This window comes from Arachis ipaensis, chromosome B01 (genome assembly GCF_000816755.2).
Source record: "Arachis ipaensis cultivar K30076 chromosome B01, Araip1.1, whole genome shotgun sequence".
NCBI classification, from domain to species: domain Eukaryota; kingdom Viridiplantae; phylum Streptophyta; class Magnoliopsida; order Fabales; family Fabaceae; genus Arachis; species Arachis ipaensis.
In genome coordinates, this window is record NC_029785.2 from 132,265,712 (window position 1) to 132,284,925 (window position 19,214).

Below are 19,214 nucleotides of genomic sequence, written 5' to 3' on the forward strand. Positions count from 1 at the left end.
TTAAAGTGCCTACCTCTCTTCAATTCTTTACCTCATCATTCCATTGCACATGTCATTAGCAACTATAATGCCACATTTCTCATTTTATTATTGCTGATATCTCACTATATCGTTACCATCACAACACCATCTTCCACTCACCACATACCCACCCAATTGCAATACTTCCCTCATCACTACTCTCGCACTATAACGGTACTGCATTGTCTTAGCGTTGTTCACTCCCATCCATCAACTATATTGATATAGCAATATTTAAATAGAATATACATGATCGGTCATTATAATTTGGTTAAATCCAAAGTATACCTTGAATAAAATAATCAAATTAATGCTGTAAGTCGTATGATCATGTACTCCTGATAAGTAATCAAGATTAAAAAATAGGGTAAACTCTTCAGTTCTAACTTCTAAGAGAAAACTCGAAAATGGAAAGGAGGTTATTTTTAATTTCTTTTATTATACCTTGTTCTTACGTAATAAGTTTAGCTTGAGGTATAACTCATCTTGTTCTGAAATTGAGTTTTTCTTTGCCTGAAATAAAAGAAGTATACGTCAATTTTAAGAGAAATGTTGACATCAAATACATACAAATACACTCTAACGTTCAACTAAATAAAAATAAGAGATGAGTATAATGTTATTCAGAATGAATGGTATACTTTTTACGTACTTAGAGTTTTATATTTATAGAGTATTACCTCTTTCCGATGGTTGAGATATTTTCCTAATATTTTAGTAACAAATCTCAATCTGTTTCGAAAAAATTCTATTATAGTCGAGATTCTCTCTAACTGAAGTGGATCATACTTTATTTATTTTATTTGGATTGTGATTTATAGGTATAACTAGGGGTGTACATGGCCCGACCCAACTTGAAGACCCGACCCGACCCCAAACAATTTAAGGGCTAATTTAGTGTGATTTCATCAGGTCTAGGGTCGGGTAAGGGTCTCAAAAATAGACCCAGTCATTATTTCGGGTCGGGTCCGGTCATAACTCGGGTCACCCGAACTCGGCCCGGTGGCCCGGTCATCATACACAATTAATATTTTGTGTTATTAGTGATGGATGATGGCTATTCTTATGTGGAATTTAAATATTGTAAACCTTAATATTTTGTCTTATTAGTCATTATAAGATTATAAGTTAATGTTTTATGTTTAAAATGTATAAGACTTTACACTAATGCATAATATTATGTTATTTGTATTGATTTAAATATTTAGTGTTATTACTTATTAGACAATATTAGTATTAATTATGGTTATGCTTTAATTTTAGAGAATGATTGGTCTTGTTATATTTTTTTAAGTGAATTTTACTATGTGAATTGTGAAATAATGGTTGGAGATTAAGTGATTTTTACATGCTAAAGACCCGGTTTTCACCCGGCCCGAAGGTGCGTAGGTTTTATCGGGTCTAGGATCGGATTATGGTCTAAAAATTAAACCCGATCTATATTTCGAGTCGGATCTGGGTTAAGCTAAACCCGGTATAGCCCGGCCTATGTACACCCCTAGGTATAACTAGGCCGCGTTATAACTAATGAATCACAATCCCCAAATTTGACCTGTGATATTTTTCAATACTGTGATATTTTTTAATAAGACAAGTTGAGCTTTTGACCTATAAATCAAATCATGGTAATAATAATAGCCCCAAACTCAACTTGTTGTACTTAAAAAATAATAGCCATATTAGAAAGAAGAGTCTAAATAAAATAAAATAAAATAAAACTAAGAGTTATTATGAATAACGATAATATGATGAGCTTCCAAGTTGACCTGTTTAATTATTTTTAAAAGAATTAGGTTGAGTTTTTATGAAAATTGGGTTATAATTTGGTAGGATATGAAAGAGATACGATGTGTATTTTAACTCGAAAATATGAGGATTAGCCTCTAAGATCAACTTGATAATTTTAAAAATAAAGTTGGTGAAGCTTGTCATTAGAAAAGATGTTGCTTATATTGGTGTATTTTTGGATGAGCTTATAGTTAATTGTTTGTTGGATTGAGTTCGAATTACATGTGTTGACTTGCTTTGACTGATTTTAACTTGTAAATGCCGATTTGTATGAAGCGATTTTGATTTATAGTGTCAACTTGTTTAGATTAATTCCGATTTATAGTTGTTGGTTTGTTAGAAGTAACTTCGATTTATAGTTGACAGTTTGTTAAAAGTGATTCTAACTTATAGACGTCAGTTTAAATTAATTGGTCCTGATTGATAACTATCAGTTTGTTTTTGTATGCCAACTTTAATATTGATTTGTCATACTTCTTCTAGAATAAGAGTTCTATTAGCTTTCAAAAATTGATATAGCAATAATAGAAAAGAAGATTATTTATCATAGACTCATAGAGATTATAAAATGTAGAGAGATAATAATTGGTAAAGCATATATACTTATTCTCGAACTAACTGATGATAACTGAGTTTGCTGTGTACATCTCGTCCGATGATATTTGAGTGTTCAGTTGTGCTTCCAATCTATTGCTATTTTTTTCTGGCTCATTTAGTACATCTCCTATGTTAGTTATTTTCCTCCTCTCCAGTGTCACTTTGGTCGAAATATTTGTTGGTACAGGTCAATTTGTATATCTAATCTGAGGTCGAACTCTGCCAAGAAGCTCAAGATCTTAGAGTTATAAATTATTTGTATGGATCGAACTTTTTGTTTGGTTGCCTTTGGGGGTGTAACTTAAGTATTTTTTCATATTGAATAATTCGTTGATTTCTTCCGAAACAAATTATGGAAAAAGGATTTGAAATTTCGACTTTTTGATGTGTTACAATAAAATAAATTGGTTGCAGATATTTTAAAATTACAATTATTTGTCTTAGACATATAGATCGATTAAATAGGCATTTGATTTGGTGCATTGTTTGATGTGTGATATATAATAGATAAACCGATTTATAAGCCGGTACGAATGTTGTTTTATTGTGAAAGAGAGAAAATAAATGTATGACAAAGTATTAAATCAGATGCATTATTTATAAATATTATGAATTAAAATTTCGTGACATAGATATTGAAATCATCAACTTTTTTATAAGACACATGTTAACTAAACTTTTTTTTTTTTCCTTCTACGATGCGTAGAAAGAAACTAATAAACATAATATGAAAAGTGGGAATTCTAGAAGGGCGTCTATAAATTTTCATCCACTTTAAAATTTAAATGCCACCGCATGCATTCTGTTTCTAGTTGTGCGTCTGTTCAATACTTCACTAGAAATTTATTCATCATGTATGCGTGAACATTCAATATTAATGGAAGAGAACACCTTCTTTGAATTTGAATGCTTCCGAAATCGCCATCTTTGACAACGATTGATATTCTTCAGCCAAGTATATCTATCTAAGTTCGAAAATGGGATAAAATAATGCTGATATTAAATTACTTCCAACGGCAATATATAGTATCTAGAAAGAAAAAAAATTGTGAGAAATTAATATTTTTAGTCATTAATTAATTGACATCGTTTTACATAACAATTCAATTCCGAATCTTTGTTTATATATTATTTTAGGATAATGTTAGATAGACAAAAAAAAAACAACCAAAATTTGTCTTATTTAACATTAATTAATTATCGCAAAAATTAATGAATGCTAAATAAAACAAGTTATGGCTGTTTTTAACTGATTTTCTTTAGTTACCAAACATTTTCGTTATTTTATTGCTGGATAATTGTTAATTAAAAAAATGTTTTTTCGTTTAACAAAAATCAAAAGATGATATAGTTGTTTGCTTCTTTTTTATCGATAAAAATTCACAATTGATATATATAAACACTAACGGATAAAATAGTATTTAGAAGAAAAATGAAAATCAAAGACCACCCAACATAGCGGTCGTAGCAGTTAGTCAGCACCTTCACATACACACAATCCCATCTCCAATACCCATGACTCCATTATATGCCTATAAATAAAAGCCATTCCTCATTTCCTCTGCTCATCAACCACACACTAAAAAGCCAACCTCACTTATTACTAACTACTTCTCATTCCTTTCATTCCTTCCCTTATTAGCTTCTTAATTTACAATCATGGCCGTCTTCACATTCGAGGATGAAATCACCTCCCCCCTGCCCCCCGCCAAGCTTTACAATGCTATGAAGGATGCCGACTCCCTCACCCCTAAGATTATTGATGACGTCAAGAGTGTTGAAATCGTCGAGGGAAACGGTGGTCCTGGAACCATCAAGAAACTCACCATTGTCGAGGGTCAGTAGTAACTATTCAATTCAGTATACATACATACTATATGTGTGATAATTATGTGTTGTGAATTGTAATAATAATAATGATATATGTGCAGATGGAGAAACCAAGTTTATCTTGCACAAGGTGGAGGCAATAGATGAGGCTAACTATGCATACAACTACAGCGTGGTTGGAGGAGTGGCGCTGCCTCCCACGGCGGAGAAGATAACATTTGAGACAAAGCTGGTTGAAGGACCCAACGGAGGATCCATCGGGAAGCTGAGTGTGAAGTTCCACTCGAAAGGAGATGCGAAGCCAGAGGAGGAAGACATGAAGAAGGGAAAGGCCAAGGGTGAAGCTCTCTTCAAGGCTATTGAGGGTTACGTCTTGGCCAACCCTGCTCAATATTAGAACACTTTGCTTCATGTTCATAAGCAGTTGTTTTCTTTTGAGCATGTTTGTGTGTGCGCATGCTTCAAGTAATTGGTTTTTTTCTATGTAATAAGAACAATAAGTGTTGCTTTTCTTTGTTTTTTTGCTATAGCTTTGTCTGGCTTCATAGTTCATATCAATAAAAATTAATATATATCAAAGAAATTTGAATGATTATTATGGCATCTAAATATCTTTTTACTCAGTAACTTATTTGCTCAAAAGTCATATTTTATCCCATTTTATATCAATAGTTTATATTTAGATTTTACAATCAAAGCATAGAATTAATTAGCATAATTATCAAACTCGGTTCGACCTGAATAAAAAATTATAAATCCAAAATAGTTATATATGTATTATAATCTGTCCACAGGTGACACTAATAATAATAACGATGACGATGTGATCGGTTTTCCATTTTTTTTTCTGTTAAATTGATATATCAAATTAAAGTGGTCCATCAACGTTAAATTCAAAATATTATCAAATCCACATTGTACAAGTCAGGAAGTGGATCCTCTCCGGTGAAAAAAAAAACTGGATGATGTCAATTGTAATTTTTCATCTTTTATCATTTTCTCTTTCATATTTAATTTTGACTCCACTTATATAATTAATGGTGAGAGATCATTCTGCATTTCTTCAAGTGTTGAAAAAACGGGAGAGGATCCATTTCCATACAAGTCATGGCATTAAGATCAAATTGTGTGCCCTCAGGTCCTTGAAACGGAGTCTACCTCTCGTTTTAGTCTTTCTTAAGGTCTCTCAATTGATCCTAAGTCATTCTCCTTTTTAATCTTCCACAAAAATAAAATAAAAAATAGTAAAGACTAACTCTTAAATTTAAAAAATTTATTTCTTACTAAAATTCATCCTCTCCATCATAAACCATAAAAAGTATCACTTAATTTTATCATCTCTTATTTTTAATATTTTTTAAATTGTTTAAAATGATCTGTAATGTGTAAATATGAATAAATTTTATTGCTAAAAATTTAAAATAAATTTCACTTCTACTTCTCTCCTTAAATGACAACAAAATGCAATAGCTGAATCAAGTTTCTTTCTTTACCAAACAACTATATAGTAATTATAAAGGTAATAAAACATTAGAGAAAAGGACAAATTAGTCCCTGACCTTTTAACCCGAGGACATTTTCGTCCCTGAGCATTGGAAAATACATTTAAATCCCTGACGTTCCTAAAAACCAGACCGATCAGTCCCTTCGTCCGTGAGCCACCGTCAGACCGGACGGAAAATGCTGACTTGGCTCCCCCTATGCTTACCTGGCTCAACGGCGTTCCAGCGTGGCACGTTAGTGGGTTGGAGGATTTGAAAACAGGACACATAAGTCCCTGTAACTCAAAACGACGTCGTTTTGAGTGCTGCCCCTTATATACAGTCTCGTCCCTTTCCTTGTGTACAATCTCTATTACACCCACAACCCTTTGACAGAATTACATAAAATCCTAAAGAAGACCAAAGATCAAAGACAGAAATTGCTCTGTTTCTCCCTCCAAAAAAAACCACCATCCAGGCTGAGAAGGTTCCGACGTGCATTAGGTGTGAATCCAGTCTGATTTGCCGTCTTCGTCACTGAAGGTAAGAATCAGTTCCATTGCTTATTGTGTAGTTCAATAGTAATGAAAGAATGAACTGTTGTACGTGCATGGTGATATCAATGGTAAAAACTGTATGTGCGTTGTAACAGTGAATTTGATTCAATGTTAGGGCAAAGGAAAGTTCATGGTTGTTTTCTGTTCCTTAACTTTTTGTAGGAGATTGATGTATGAGTGTAGAGGTAGTTGATCGTTGATTTCTGTTCTTATTTTTTTCTCCAGATGGTAGATGTGTTTGTGGTGCCAGTTTTCCACCATGGAGGTAGTTTTGTTAGAAACAGTAATGGTTCCCTTGTTTATCAGAATGGAAAGGTAGAGAAATTCCCCGAAATGGACCTGGATTTTGTGAATTTTGGGGATTTGATCACACTTTTTAAAGGCTTGGGGTACCAGTCGTACAGGGCAGTTTATTGGTATGATCCATTGAGTGAAGATGTTGAGTCGGGGCTGCACAGTTTGACAGGGGATGCAGGGATCAATGCCATGCGAGAGAACAAAATGAAGAATACAAAGACGAATGAGTTTTACCTGTACTTTGACCACCCAGTTGATGAGCCTGAGATTGTGGAGGATGGTGGAAACAAAGGCAAGAGTCCTGTGTTAGAAGAGATTCAGAGTTCATCTTCAGATGATGGATATGAGAGCACGGAGGATGAGCCATATAAACCGCCACCACCCGGATATGAAAGTGACAGTGATGATGGTGATAATAGTGCTGAGGGCAGAGCACGCAAGAGGAAGAGAGTAAATAAGGGAAAGGAAAAAATTGTGTCTCCAAGAAAGCCATCTGCAAAGAAGTCATGTGCCAAGAAGCCAGCTGCAAAGAAGACAGGTGTGAATAGGAATAGGAAAAGTTGGTTAAAGAAGGGACAAAGCAGTGGAATGGGGACATCTGAGGTGAATAGAAGGCAGCAGGCCAGTAGTGAGCTGAATAATCAATTTTATGTTGTTGCTTACGGAGTTGCAAGGTCTGAAACCAAAGAGTCTTGGAAATGGTTTCTTACCCTACTTCAGGAAGAGCTGGGGGATGTGCAGACTCATGGTTGGAATTTCATGTCCGACCAACAGAAGGTAACACTAACAACTATTTATAACAATTATTTCAATATGAATTCTATTGCAGTTAGACATTTATTCACTGAGGTGCCTAGTTTAATAATGCAGTTGTTCAGAATTTGTTCAATTATGTTTAATTGTGAAAACCTTTGTGTACTGTGTTAGGGATTACTGCCTGCTTTGAAGGAAGTGATGCCAAATGCACATCACCGAAACTGTGTGATGCACATTTGGAAAAACTTCATAAACCGATTTAAGGATTTGTACATTCGGGAGGTGGTTTGGGATTGTGCTAGGTGCACCACCATACCCGAGTTCAAAGAACAAATGGAGAAGCTCAAAGGTATTAATCAGGGGGCATGGGAATATCTTTCCAAGTTTGAGCCAGCAACTTGGGTGAAGGCGTATTTTTCCCACGGGCCAAAAGTGGACAACCTCACAAATAACATGTGTGAGGTGTTCAACTCGAAGATAGTCAACTACAGAAGCAAGCCTATCCTCACAATGTGTGAGGAAATTAGGTGCTATCTAATGCGGAGAATGGTTAAGCATAAAGAGCTACTTAGTGATTATACAGGAAAGCTTGCACCAGTTCAGCAGAAGAGGATGGAGCGTCTAATAAGGCCTAGCAATAAATGGTGTGCCGACTGGACAGGTGATGATGCACGCAAGCGTTTCGAAGTAACTCGTAAAGCTACAAAGGTGGATGTTGATCTCATGAGGCAGACCTGCTCCTGCAACAAATGGCAGCTCACTGGTTAGTTCTAATAAATGGCATTCAATGTTTTAATTTGTTGGCTGAATATGTTAACTTGCTGGCTGAATTTACTTTCATATATGGTTTTCAATATGTTAATTTGTTGGCTGAATATGTTAACTTGCTGGCTGAATTTACTTTCATATAGGGTTTTCAATATGTTAATTTGTTGGCTGAATATGTTAACTTGCTGGCTGAATTTACTTTCATATATGGTTTTCAATATGTTAATTTGTTGGCTGAATATGTTAACTTGCTGGCTGAATTTATTTTCATATATGGTTTTCAATATGTTAAGTTGTTGGCTGAATGATGGAGTTATATATGGTTTTCATGCTGTTAAGTTGTTGGCTGAATGATGGAGTTATATATGGTTTTCATGCTGTTAAGTTGTTGGCTGAATGAATGGTTAAGTCCCATCTGGTTCATGCTGTTATCTTCTGTGTTAGGCATGCCATGTATCCATGCCATAGCAGCCATAAGGAAGAGGCATGATCATCCAGAGGATTATGTGCATCCATGGTTATGCATGGAGTCAATACACAAGACATATGCTCATTGTATTCAGCCAGTGCCAAGTGAGGAGTTCTGGACAAGGACTGAATATTCTAGGCCGGATCCTCCTATCATAAAGAGACCAATTGGCAGGCCAAAAGTACATAATAGACAGAAGGATCCAGCTGAGCCAATGATGCAACAGGGAGAGAAGTTGAAGAGGTCATTCAAAGTCACTTGTAGTAAGTGTGGTTCAACGGGACATAACTACAAGACATGCAAGGGCGCTCCATCTGATCCCAATTGGAAACCAAAGACAAAGAAGCCCAAAAAAGGTTCCACATCTCAGTCAATGGCAGTCATCCCACTGTCACAATCAGCTCCAAATGATAGTGTAAGTAATTTGCTTTAGGAGTTATATGGTTTGATTTCTTAACTATGATAGGAGTTTATGTGCTTACTTGAATATTTATTTACTAGTTCTGTTTTATATGTTTAGGAGTAATCTACTTGATTTATTGTCTATTTTGGTCAGGATGCTCCACCTAGTCAGGATACTCCATCTGTTCAGGATCATAACATACCTACTCAACAATCCACACCTGATGTAAGTTACAATCTGTTCAATGTGCATGATTGATTATTGGGTGACAACCTTGTATAATTTGTATGACTAATTACAATGCTTGTCAACCCAGCTCTCAACACAGGTTTCAAGTGGTGTCATCCCAGGTCCTTCCAACCCTGTGGCAGCAACACCAGCAGCACCCCAAGTCAGGCCCGCACCAGTGACCAGAAGGACACCGTTTCGGCCTCCACTCCAAGTTCCATCTACAGCGGCCCAAAAAACTCAAGCAGCTCCAGCGAAGATGAGGCCCAAGCAGAAGATATTCAGGCCACCAGCTCCACTATGCCCCACTCCACAACCCCCTCAAAGTCAGCCAAACTCCACTGGCCCACAACTACCTCAAGTCGTACCAGGAACAAGTGCATCACCTACCCAGGAGACATTAGCGGCAGCAAGCCCGGCCACAACCAGATTGTTCAAATTCATCCCTAATCCACCTACCATTGTGCCTAAGAAGTGAAGATCTGTGTATGTCCGGTCTGACGGTGGCTCACAGACGAAGGGACTGATCGGTCTGGTTTTTAGGAACGTCAGGGATTTAAATGTATTTTCCAATGCTCAGGGACGAAAATGTCCACGGGTTAAAAGGTCAGGGACTAAATTGTCCTTTTCTCTAACAACTTTAAACGGTAAAAAAAAAAAAAAAAATTGAGTGAGTGTTAAAAATATTTAGTTTGTACAGTATTGGACCTTTATAAGTTGTATTTTTTGTTAATATTTTTATATTTTTTTGTCAAGATAAACACAAAATAACTAATTTAGTATTTTTAGACACAATGTCTCTATTTTATCTCATCTGTTAAATATAATTTTATGTCTCAATGTTTCTATTTTCAGTATCTCGTGTCTGTAAACAAACTTAACTTAAATAAAGTAGAGTTGATACTTGCTCGTTTTCAGAATCAAGAATGAGGCTTCGAATTAGGGCAAAAGATTTGATGGATCTCTCGCAAGGAGTTCCATCTGATGCATAGAACTATTTAAAGTATTTATAATACGGTGTAGTTTTTTTTTTCCAAAAACAAAGAATTTTATTCATTAGGAATAGAAATGTAAAAAAAAGCCCAACTATTAGGCTAGTACAAATAGAATTGGGGTTTTCCCAAGCATACTCAAAAAAGTAAGAAATACTTAATTTAAAATGGGAAATAGCACTTCAATGTGGGATTGCAGTAAGTTCTTGAAGAAACTTTAATGCAGATGCAGCGATGGAATCCGATGATGGAGATTCTTTCTCAAATACATGGCGGTTACGAGCATTCCAGACGCACCAGCACATAATAGCCGCAAGATGGAGGAGGTGAGCACCATTAACCCTTAACTGGAAAAACAATTTGAGGTGGTTCCAAACTTGATGAAAGTGTTCCTTTTCTACAGCATCAAGGACCTCCTATAAATTACATTTTTTTCATGTTTCTTTTGAAATTGGGCATCGAAAAAACAATGATTTATGGACTCTTCTTCTCTGTTGCAGCACCAGCACATAGGATGGATAGAGGTTATACGATGGTGGAGGGCTTGCATTACCGGGATTGAGCCATGAAGGGATCTCCATAAGAAAAATTGAATTTTTGGGGGAAGACCCATCTTCCATAGGTCACGCCATAATTCTTTGTTTCTCATTATTTCAGGGCACATGTCTATGGGTAAATGGTGGAAAAGGTAAGCTATTTGGTATCCTAAAGACACTTGATATTTTCTATTCTTATTAAAAGACAAAATGATCTCATCATCTCCATCACCAATATTGGTTGCAAGAATTCTTCGTCTCATTGCTTCTGAAAAATTATGTTCAATTAAATTTTGGTTCTATATTTTGTCAGGTAGCATCAAATCACGGACTCGAAATAGAGGCTGAGTTTGTACAGAATTAGCTTTAGGAGGAAGAACATAGTATGGATATGGAGTAGAAGCCCAAGGATCTCCAAAAATTTTGATGTTATCATTGGTTCCAACTTCCAACGGAGACCCTTCTCTATCACTTTTCGACCCTCAAGAACACTCTGCCACCCTTAAGAAGGTAATATTCCGATCTCAGCTTGCATTACATTACTGTATCTAAAATATTTTCCTCTGAGAATTCTGGATAGTAAAGATTGAGGTTGTTTGACTATTCTCCAGCACTGTTTTGCCAATAGAGCTAGGTTATGAGCTCCTAAATCTTTAAACCCCAAACCACCTTCTTTTTTAGCTCTCGTCATAGTATCCCAGCTAACCCAAGTCATTTTTCGTTCTGAACCCTTTTGACCCACCAAAATTGAGCTAAAATACTGTGAATCTCTTTAATAAGAGTATCTGGGAGCTTGAAGCAATATAACGAATAAATAGGCACTGCTTCTCCCACTGCCTTGATAAGTACATGTCTTCCAGCCGATGACAAAAGGCGTCTTTTTCACCCTTGCACTTTCTTCCTAACTTTCTCCTTAATTAGCCCAAAAGTAGCCTTCTTAGAGCATTGGACAATAGAAGGTAGCCCATAATACTTGTCATGAACTCCTATGTGTCTAATATGCAGCTGGTTAGCAAGAGAGATTCGGATATCAGCAGGAGTGTTATTACTGAAAAAGATAGTTGATTTATCTAAATTAACTTTGTGACCGCTAAATTTCTCATAAGTCTCTAGAAGTTCCAAAATATGATCACAAGATCGAGGGTTAGCCTTGCAAAAAAGTATAGAGTCGTCAGCGAATAAAAGATGATTAACAGTAGGACTTCTTCGATTGATCTGAATACCTTGAATGAGACTGTTTTGCTCTGTCTTGTGTAGCAAAAAGGATAATCCTTCTGCACAAAATAGGAATAGATATGGAGATAGAGGGTCACCTTGTCGGATGCCTCTATTTGGCTTAAAAAAGCCAAAGGGTTGATCTTCCACAACAACAGAGTAAGAAACTGTAGTCACCACCTCACGAACCCAATCAATCCATCTAGAATGAAAGCCCAACTTATCCATCATAAACCATAAGAAATGCCATTTAACTCTATCGTATGCCTTGCTCATATCCAATTTAATAGCCATCTCAATCTCCAAGCCTTTCTTCTTGTTTTTTAAGTAATGCATACATTCATGGGCTACAAGGATATTATCAGAAATTAGCCTTCTCCTTAAAAAAGTACTTTGATTAGGGCTGATTAATTTGTTCATAATACCTTGTAGCCTATGAACCAACACTTTAGAAATAATCTTGTAAACAACGGAAGAAAGACTTATAGGTCTCACCTGAGTCATATTAGTGGCATTTGGGACTTTTGGAATCAAGCAAATATGGGTATGGTTGAAACTCTTAAGAATTCTTCCACTAATAAAAAAACTCCTGACTGCCCGAGTGACATCTTCTCCCACAATATTCTAGTAAAATTGAAAAAATTTGGCTGTAAATCCATCTTCTCCTGGTGCACTTTGTGGGTGAACGCTAAAGGTTGCTCGCTTAATTTCCTCCCTCAACACCGGCCTTAATAAGCTTCTATTCATAGAGTTCGTCACTTTAGGCACAAAATCTTCAAACATCGGATTCGGATCAGTAGTTTCTGAAGCAGAGAAAATCTTCTTAAAATACTCTTCAGCCACTAAAGCAATCCCATCATGAGTTGTAGCTACTCCACCATCAGTCCTCTCTAGTCTCCAGATTTTATTATTCCAGTTTCTAGATTGGACACTTCGATGGAAGAATTTAGAATTTTTTTCACCTACTTGTAGCCACTTAATACGAGATTTTTCTCTCCAGTAACTTTCTTCTTTATCGTAAGCCGACTCGACTTTCCTCTCTAGCTCATCAATCACTTCCCCGCCATTAACTCCTGCTTCCCGCAGCACTTCAATTTCTCTCAAAAGATCTTCAATTTCTTTTCTTGAGTTCGACTTGCATTGCTACTGCCACTGCACTAGTTTATGCCAACAGATATTTAGTTTTTGTGCCAAAATAAACATAGCCAAGCCCTCTACTTTCGTCCTCCAAGCCCTTGTAATAATATCTTTAACATCCACTTGACTACACCATCTCTCTTAAAATTTAAACCTCCTTTTAGACTTCTCCATAATTGGATTAGTGTCTAAAAGGAGGGGGGGCATGGTCAGAGCCGTTCTCAGAGAGTCTATGAATTGTTGTCGAAGGATAAAAATTTAGCCACTTTTCTTTTACCAGCCCCCTGTCAATGCGTTCTTTGATAAGCTCTTGACCCCTTCTTCTATTTGTCCATGTAAATGGTCTCCCAACCATACCCAAATCAACAAGTGCATTTCCATCAATAAAGTCAGTAAACGCAGCAATAGAAGAAGGAGATTTGTCGCTACCTCCCTCCTTTTCTTGTTGGTTTACAATAGCATTAAAATCACCTATCACCACTACCTCCTCTTGCATCTGGTTGATTATAGAAGAAAGCTCATTGAACTGTAACAACCTAGTTTGTTCTAGGCTACTCAAGTGCACACCAACCAACACCCATATCTTATTAATTGCTAAATCTGTAACTTTTGCTGCAATGAAATAGACCTCTTTTCGAATCACTTCCACTTCCGTTCCTTCCCTCCAAGCTAGTGCCAAACCTTCAGCGGTACCATTCGGATTCACCAAACTCTATTCATTAAAGCCACAACCTCCTATCTTCCTCTCAACCTGTCGAAATTGGTTCTTAGTTTCACAAATGAATGTAATTTCGGGGGAGTGGAATCGGCAGATCCCTTTCAAGTTATGGATTGTCAGGGGTCTCCCCAAACCCCGACAATTCCAGCTCAGGACCTTCATATCTCTTTGGGTGCCAATTGAAGGTTGGCACCCTCCACCATCATTCCAATGGTCTCTTCCTACTAGGACAGAATTTCTTCGCATCTCCTCCCATATCTTCCTCAGAGGCTCTCTTTTTTGAACCTGATTCTGGTTGATTTTTTTCCAAATTCTGTCTAGCCAGTTTTTTAGTTGAAGGAAATTTACCTGGCCCTCTTATCTTCACTTCTACATCTTGATTTTTCAACCGCATGACATCTTCAACAGCAGCCTCTTCTTTTTGAGTTTCCAAACCAGAATTTGTAATAGAAAGGTTTGTTACTTATGCATTCACATTGTTCTCTGTCTTTTCATTTTCCATATTTGGCACTGAGTTATCTATCTTTTTCGAATTCTTCTCTCCCATGTTCAATTTCGAAAAGCTGTCTAAAAAGCAAGCTGGGAGTGATTTTTTTTCTTGGAGTTGAGTAGTGTTCAGAGGTCTTATTTGTTGTTTCTTCTGAGCTTCTCTCCTTTAGCGTCACTCTAATCCCAACCTGGTCTGCCTTCACCCATTCACCTATAACATTTTGTTTTGTAATCTCCTGTAGTGAGTCTTCTATAAAAAAAATTACACGTTTTAACTTCATATCCAACATGTGCACAATAAGTGCATACAGTACCTATTCTCTCATACCGCACTCCGATTTCAATAGTTTTATTATTCGGGCCAATGATATTGAAACTATCTTTCACCAAATTATCTCCCGAAATCATCACCTTTGCCTTCACAATTCTGGATTCCTTCCCCTTCATGTCAAAGAAACCCACATCCATCACTTTACCAATGTTTTCCCCAATCCTTCTACCAACCTCAAAGGTTTTCTAGCTTTTTGGCTGACCCCAAAATTGGGCCCAAACTGAAAAGCCAAAAATTTGAGTTTCCTCTTCATTCTCCTCTTCTGTTCATCTTTGAACATGGAGGATAAAATCTTTAAAGAGTCAAGGGGATCTTCTTTCTATTCTTTTACATCTAATTCTTTATCAAAGAAGAACTGAAAATGGTTACCTCCTTTTTCTACAGTTCTGAATCCGTCAGGGTGGCACCATATTGCTTTGAGAGCACTGTCTACAGTACCTTTGGAAAAGAGCTTATCAGCAAACAGCTTGTCGAGTAAACTATTATTGCAGGCATGTATTTCTACCTTTTTCTTTGAACTTTCTCCCATGTCTTCTGTTGTCATCTGCCATGAGGATCAGCTTGCCAGGATAGTCATATTCATATGGTGATGCTGATCTTGAGGGTTCACGCATAGTCATATTCATACATCAAAATTGATTGTTGAACATATTGATGTTTAGGTGAAGAAGGTTAGACCACATGTTCTCCTTGGTTTGTCTGGGGTTGGTGGCAATTTCAATGAGGAGGTAATTATCTTGTACAATTCCACTTATATCATGTCCTATCCATGAGTGAACTATATTAAAAATATTTTTTTATTGATACGTTAGAATGCTTGGTGTTCTGTATGTGTTATTCAGCAATTTCTTGTTTTAATAATTGTGATTAAACTCAGGTGCTTAAGGCAATGAAAGAATCTGTTTCAACAAAACCTGCCATCTTTGCCATGTCTAGCCCTACCATGAATGGTTTGTCTGCACAAGGCTTAATAAACTCTCACAATTTCTTAATGTAATGACTGTTTTTAATTTTGACATTGTCGTTGGTGTGACCTGGACAGCTGAGTGCACTGCTATTGATGCTTTTAAGCATGCCGGAGGAGATATCGTATTTGGAAGTGGAAGCCCTTTCGAAAATATAGATCTTAGTAATTAGCTCTCATTGGTTTTGAGTTGAGGCTTCTTGTCTACTTTACATTTTTCCTTAGCTGTGAAGAAACGTCTGATTAAAATTTTATGCAGGTAATGAAAAAGTAGGTCATGTAAATCATGCCAACAACATGTATCTGTTCCTAAGGTAGGACATGCTTTCAGCTTTCTTGTGTCTTATAAATTTTCATGATCATTCTTATGATTGAAAATATTGATTTAGTCTCTTATTTTAAACTTTCTATTTTAGAATCGGTTTAGGATCACTTTTGTCAGGTGCTCGGCTAATAACAAATGGAATGTTGCAGGCTGCTGCTGAATGGTATGCACATGTTAATGTGGACTACTTTTATTAGCATTCATGGAAGTTTGGCGAAATCTCTTTATTTGATATTTATAGTGTTGCATTCTAGAATTCACGAAGCTGCTAAAACCTAAAGCGATTAAGCATATTGTCCTTGTTTTACATGCTCAAACATTTATCTGTTTGCATTTCTTTGATGGATCAAATCAAATACTACCATATTTCTATGCTGTAGACCATATCCGTGTTTATCCCGTGATAATTTGTGGCATCTTCTTGCGGACATGCTGACATGACATTCAATCTTTTAAAATAAAATACTAACAATACTGTCTTTCTCACAGCCTTGCTTTATACATGTTAGAGGAAGATATCGCAAAAAGAATCTTGTATCCATCCATTGATAGGTAATATTTTCTTGTCACTTGGTATATTTGATTTTCCGTTTTTGCTTCTTATAGCTGATATTATTGGCTTTCTCTGATCAATACTTGTGGTTGCTGTAGCATTCGAAATATAACAGTAGATGTTGGCGCTGCTATTCTTCGAGTAGCAGTTGAAGAGAACTTGGCAGAAGGGCATGGTGATGTAGGGCCCTTGGAACTTGGCAGAAGGCATGGTAATATATTTTTTGAAAACCCTGTGCAAGTGCTCTCTATTTTTTGCTGAGAAATGTTTTTGGTATTCATTTTGTTTTGTATGGAGTAGGGGTGGCAATGGGGCGGGTAGGGGCGGGTTTTTACCCTACCCGACCCCGCCCCGCCGTCCCGTAACTTGAGACATTATCAGTTGCTTGTGGAGTTTCTGAAGTTGGATTAGCATTACTTTGAACTTCAATTTCATTATCATTAGGAGCAACACTGTTATCCAATGTGTCTTCTCTAGCATTACTAGCCATGAAGTAATTTGAAAACACCTATATCAATAAAATTAAAATTACTTAGGGTATAAAATTAACATAAATCATATCATAAATGCATAAAGATCAGAATGCATAAATGAAAGAGTAGAGAATTGGAAGTTTAAGCCACTAAGATAAGTAAACACAAATTGAAGTACACTAAAAATCATAATAAGCCACATAAACCACCTGACATAGTCATTGAACTATGCAGCAGGCAACCACAAACAGAACCAAAGCAAAATGTTTTATTTTTTCCTTAAAGGAAAATAGTTGAATGAAGAAGATATAGCTTTATAAAATTTTCACATGAAATGCAAACAAACTAAAGGCAATTTGACCATGCAGCATGCATCAATTTTCAAAATTAGGTTAACATATACAGCGTGTGCTTCTTTTTCTCTAATAAACATGCTTGTCTATTAAAACAAGTTTGCCTACTACAATTGAATGAACTCCAACCAGAACATGCTTTTATATCAATAAGGAGCAGAAAATTCTTTGAAACATAGTAACCTATAGCTGAGGTGAAAGGGTAACATATACTTTTGAAAGCAACCAAAATGCATGACATGAATGTTAGTTATATTAATTGTGGTCTAATCAGTTAGCAAAGCCAGTAAATGAAAAAAGCAACATAATCTCAATTTTGTTTGTTATATTAATTTCATTCTTTAATAAATAACATAAAAATCCATCCATGTTATCATAAGATCAGCTCATTTCAATTAAGCATACAAGATTCTTCATGCAAAGAATGAAGGGGAAGAGCCATAACATGTATCTTGAGGGACAGAGAAACAAAACTGGAAGCTTAGCACTATAATTAAGTGAGTGTTATGCAATACGAATATTAAAGAATGAAAAAAGCAACATAATCTGACAATTTTGTTTTAAGTTTATCCAATCTCTTCAGTAAAATTATATTAATTGAAATTGAGTAGGATTTAAATAGAATAATACATAAATTAAAATTTCAGAGCAGAAACTCATCATAAATTAAAAGGTGTTGCAGTCCCAAGAATCATGACAAAAAGTGGTTCAATTACAAGTACAATATTCAGATAGCCATTGAGATACACAAACTAAAGAAGAGTTTTCAAGATCACAAAAGTGAATAAACTGCATCTGTTTGTATACAAACTTTGAACTAGTAGTACAAGGTGGGAATTAGAGGCATGAAATTTTATAAAGCTATGGTTAGTGATTAACCAACCACAAATTAAATAAATCAAGCTTTTCCAATATTTATATTAGAAATATCTGAAGTTCTTTGGTTACAATAAGCATTCATCACTGGACACATAAAAAAGGCTCAAATGACTGCAAAATATAACCTTTATAAAATGTAAAACAACATATAAAAGGATCTATTCTGGATCCATTCTGCTTCAAAGAGAATAATACAGCAGGAACAGAACATATTTATACTATCCCGCACAAAAAAAGAAGCAGCAAACTAAAACCATAGAATATGCAACTGAAGTACTCAATAGTAATCCAAGGTTGTTTACACTATCATTTATTCAAAGCACTTCACACAGCATACATTATTGCTGCCACCCCTAGTATGGAGTCAACACGCAACTTTCTATTATTGGATTGGATATGAGACTTATGTCATGTGCATCACATATTTCATCCAATAATAGAATATATATCAGTTTTATGTGACAGATGAGCAAGAATAACACATACACGTCTTTCCATTTTCCAAGCTTAATGTGTATACCATATTATTGCGATGTAAAAGAAAGTGTTCATTATCATCACAGTTGCAAGTTATGGTAACAATATCAATGCTATATATTGGTAAATATTCTTCAAGGAAAAAAAAGTTAAAAGAATGATATATCAATACTATTTAGTTACTATTTTATTTAATTAATGAGTTCAAATAATATTTCATGTATTTTTTTTGTGACAATAATATTTCATGTATGATCTAAGAAGCACATTAAAGTATAACATTAAATAGGACTAAATTTTATTTGGTTAGAGAAAGGAGATGTGTGAATGCTTTAAAATGGTCCATCTAAGTAAATTATTGATTTACAGGCTGAAATTTTTTTGTAAGTTATAAAAATATTTTTTATATTTTTTGTTCTATCTTTTATTTTTTTCACAAGTTATGAATTTTTCTATTTAATTAAATGTTTTGCTTTTTGAAGATTTTGAAAATAACTTATTGATTTTTTAAAAAAATTTATTTTATTTTTTACAATTTACAAAAATATATTATGCTATAAAAAAAAATCAAATACGT

The 19,214-nt window shown here is 35.5% G+C and overlaps 1 protein-coding gene and 1 long non-coding RNA gene across 2 annotated transcripts; both read left to right on the forward strand.

Moving 5' to 3' along the window:
* On the forward strand, positions 3,951–4,761 carry LOC107639470 (pathogenesis-related protein 2). The gene is made up of 2 exons (XM_016342981.2): positions 3,951–4,243; positions 4,338–4,761. The coding sequence occupies exons 1-2, from the start codon at positions 4,066–4,068 to the stop codon at positions 4,631–4,633; spliced, it is 474 nt and encodes a 157-aa protein (XP_016198467.1). The 5' UTR covers positions 3,951–4,065; the 3' UTR covers positions 4,634–4,761.
* Positions 15,202–15,726, forward strand: LOC107615056. The gene is made up of 3 exons (XR_002349579.1): positions 15,202–15,341; positions 15,491–15,563; positions 15,656–15,726. It is a non-coding gene; the product is annotated as an uncharacterized LOC107615056 (long non-coding RNA).

Bases quoted from the DNA above. Each gene is read 5' to 3' on its own strand.
- LOC107639470 (XM_016342981.2), top strand. From the start codon at position 4,066: ATGGCCGTCTTCACATTCGAGGATGAAATCACCTCCCCCCTGCCCCCC. The intron at 4,244-4,337 runs GTCAGTAGTAAC...ATATATGTGCAG, and splicing joins GAAACTCACCATTGTCGAGG to ATGGAGAAACCAAGTTTATC.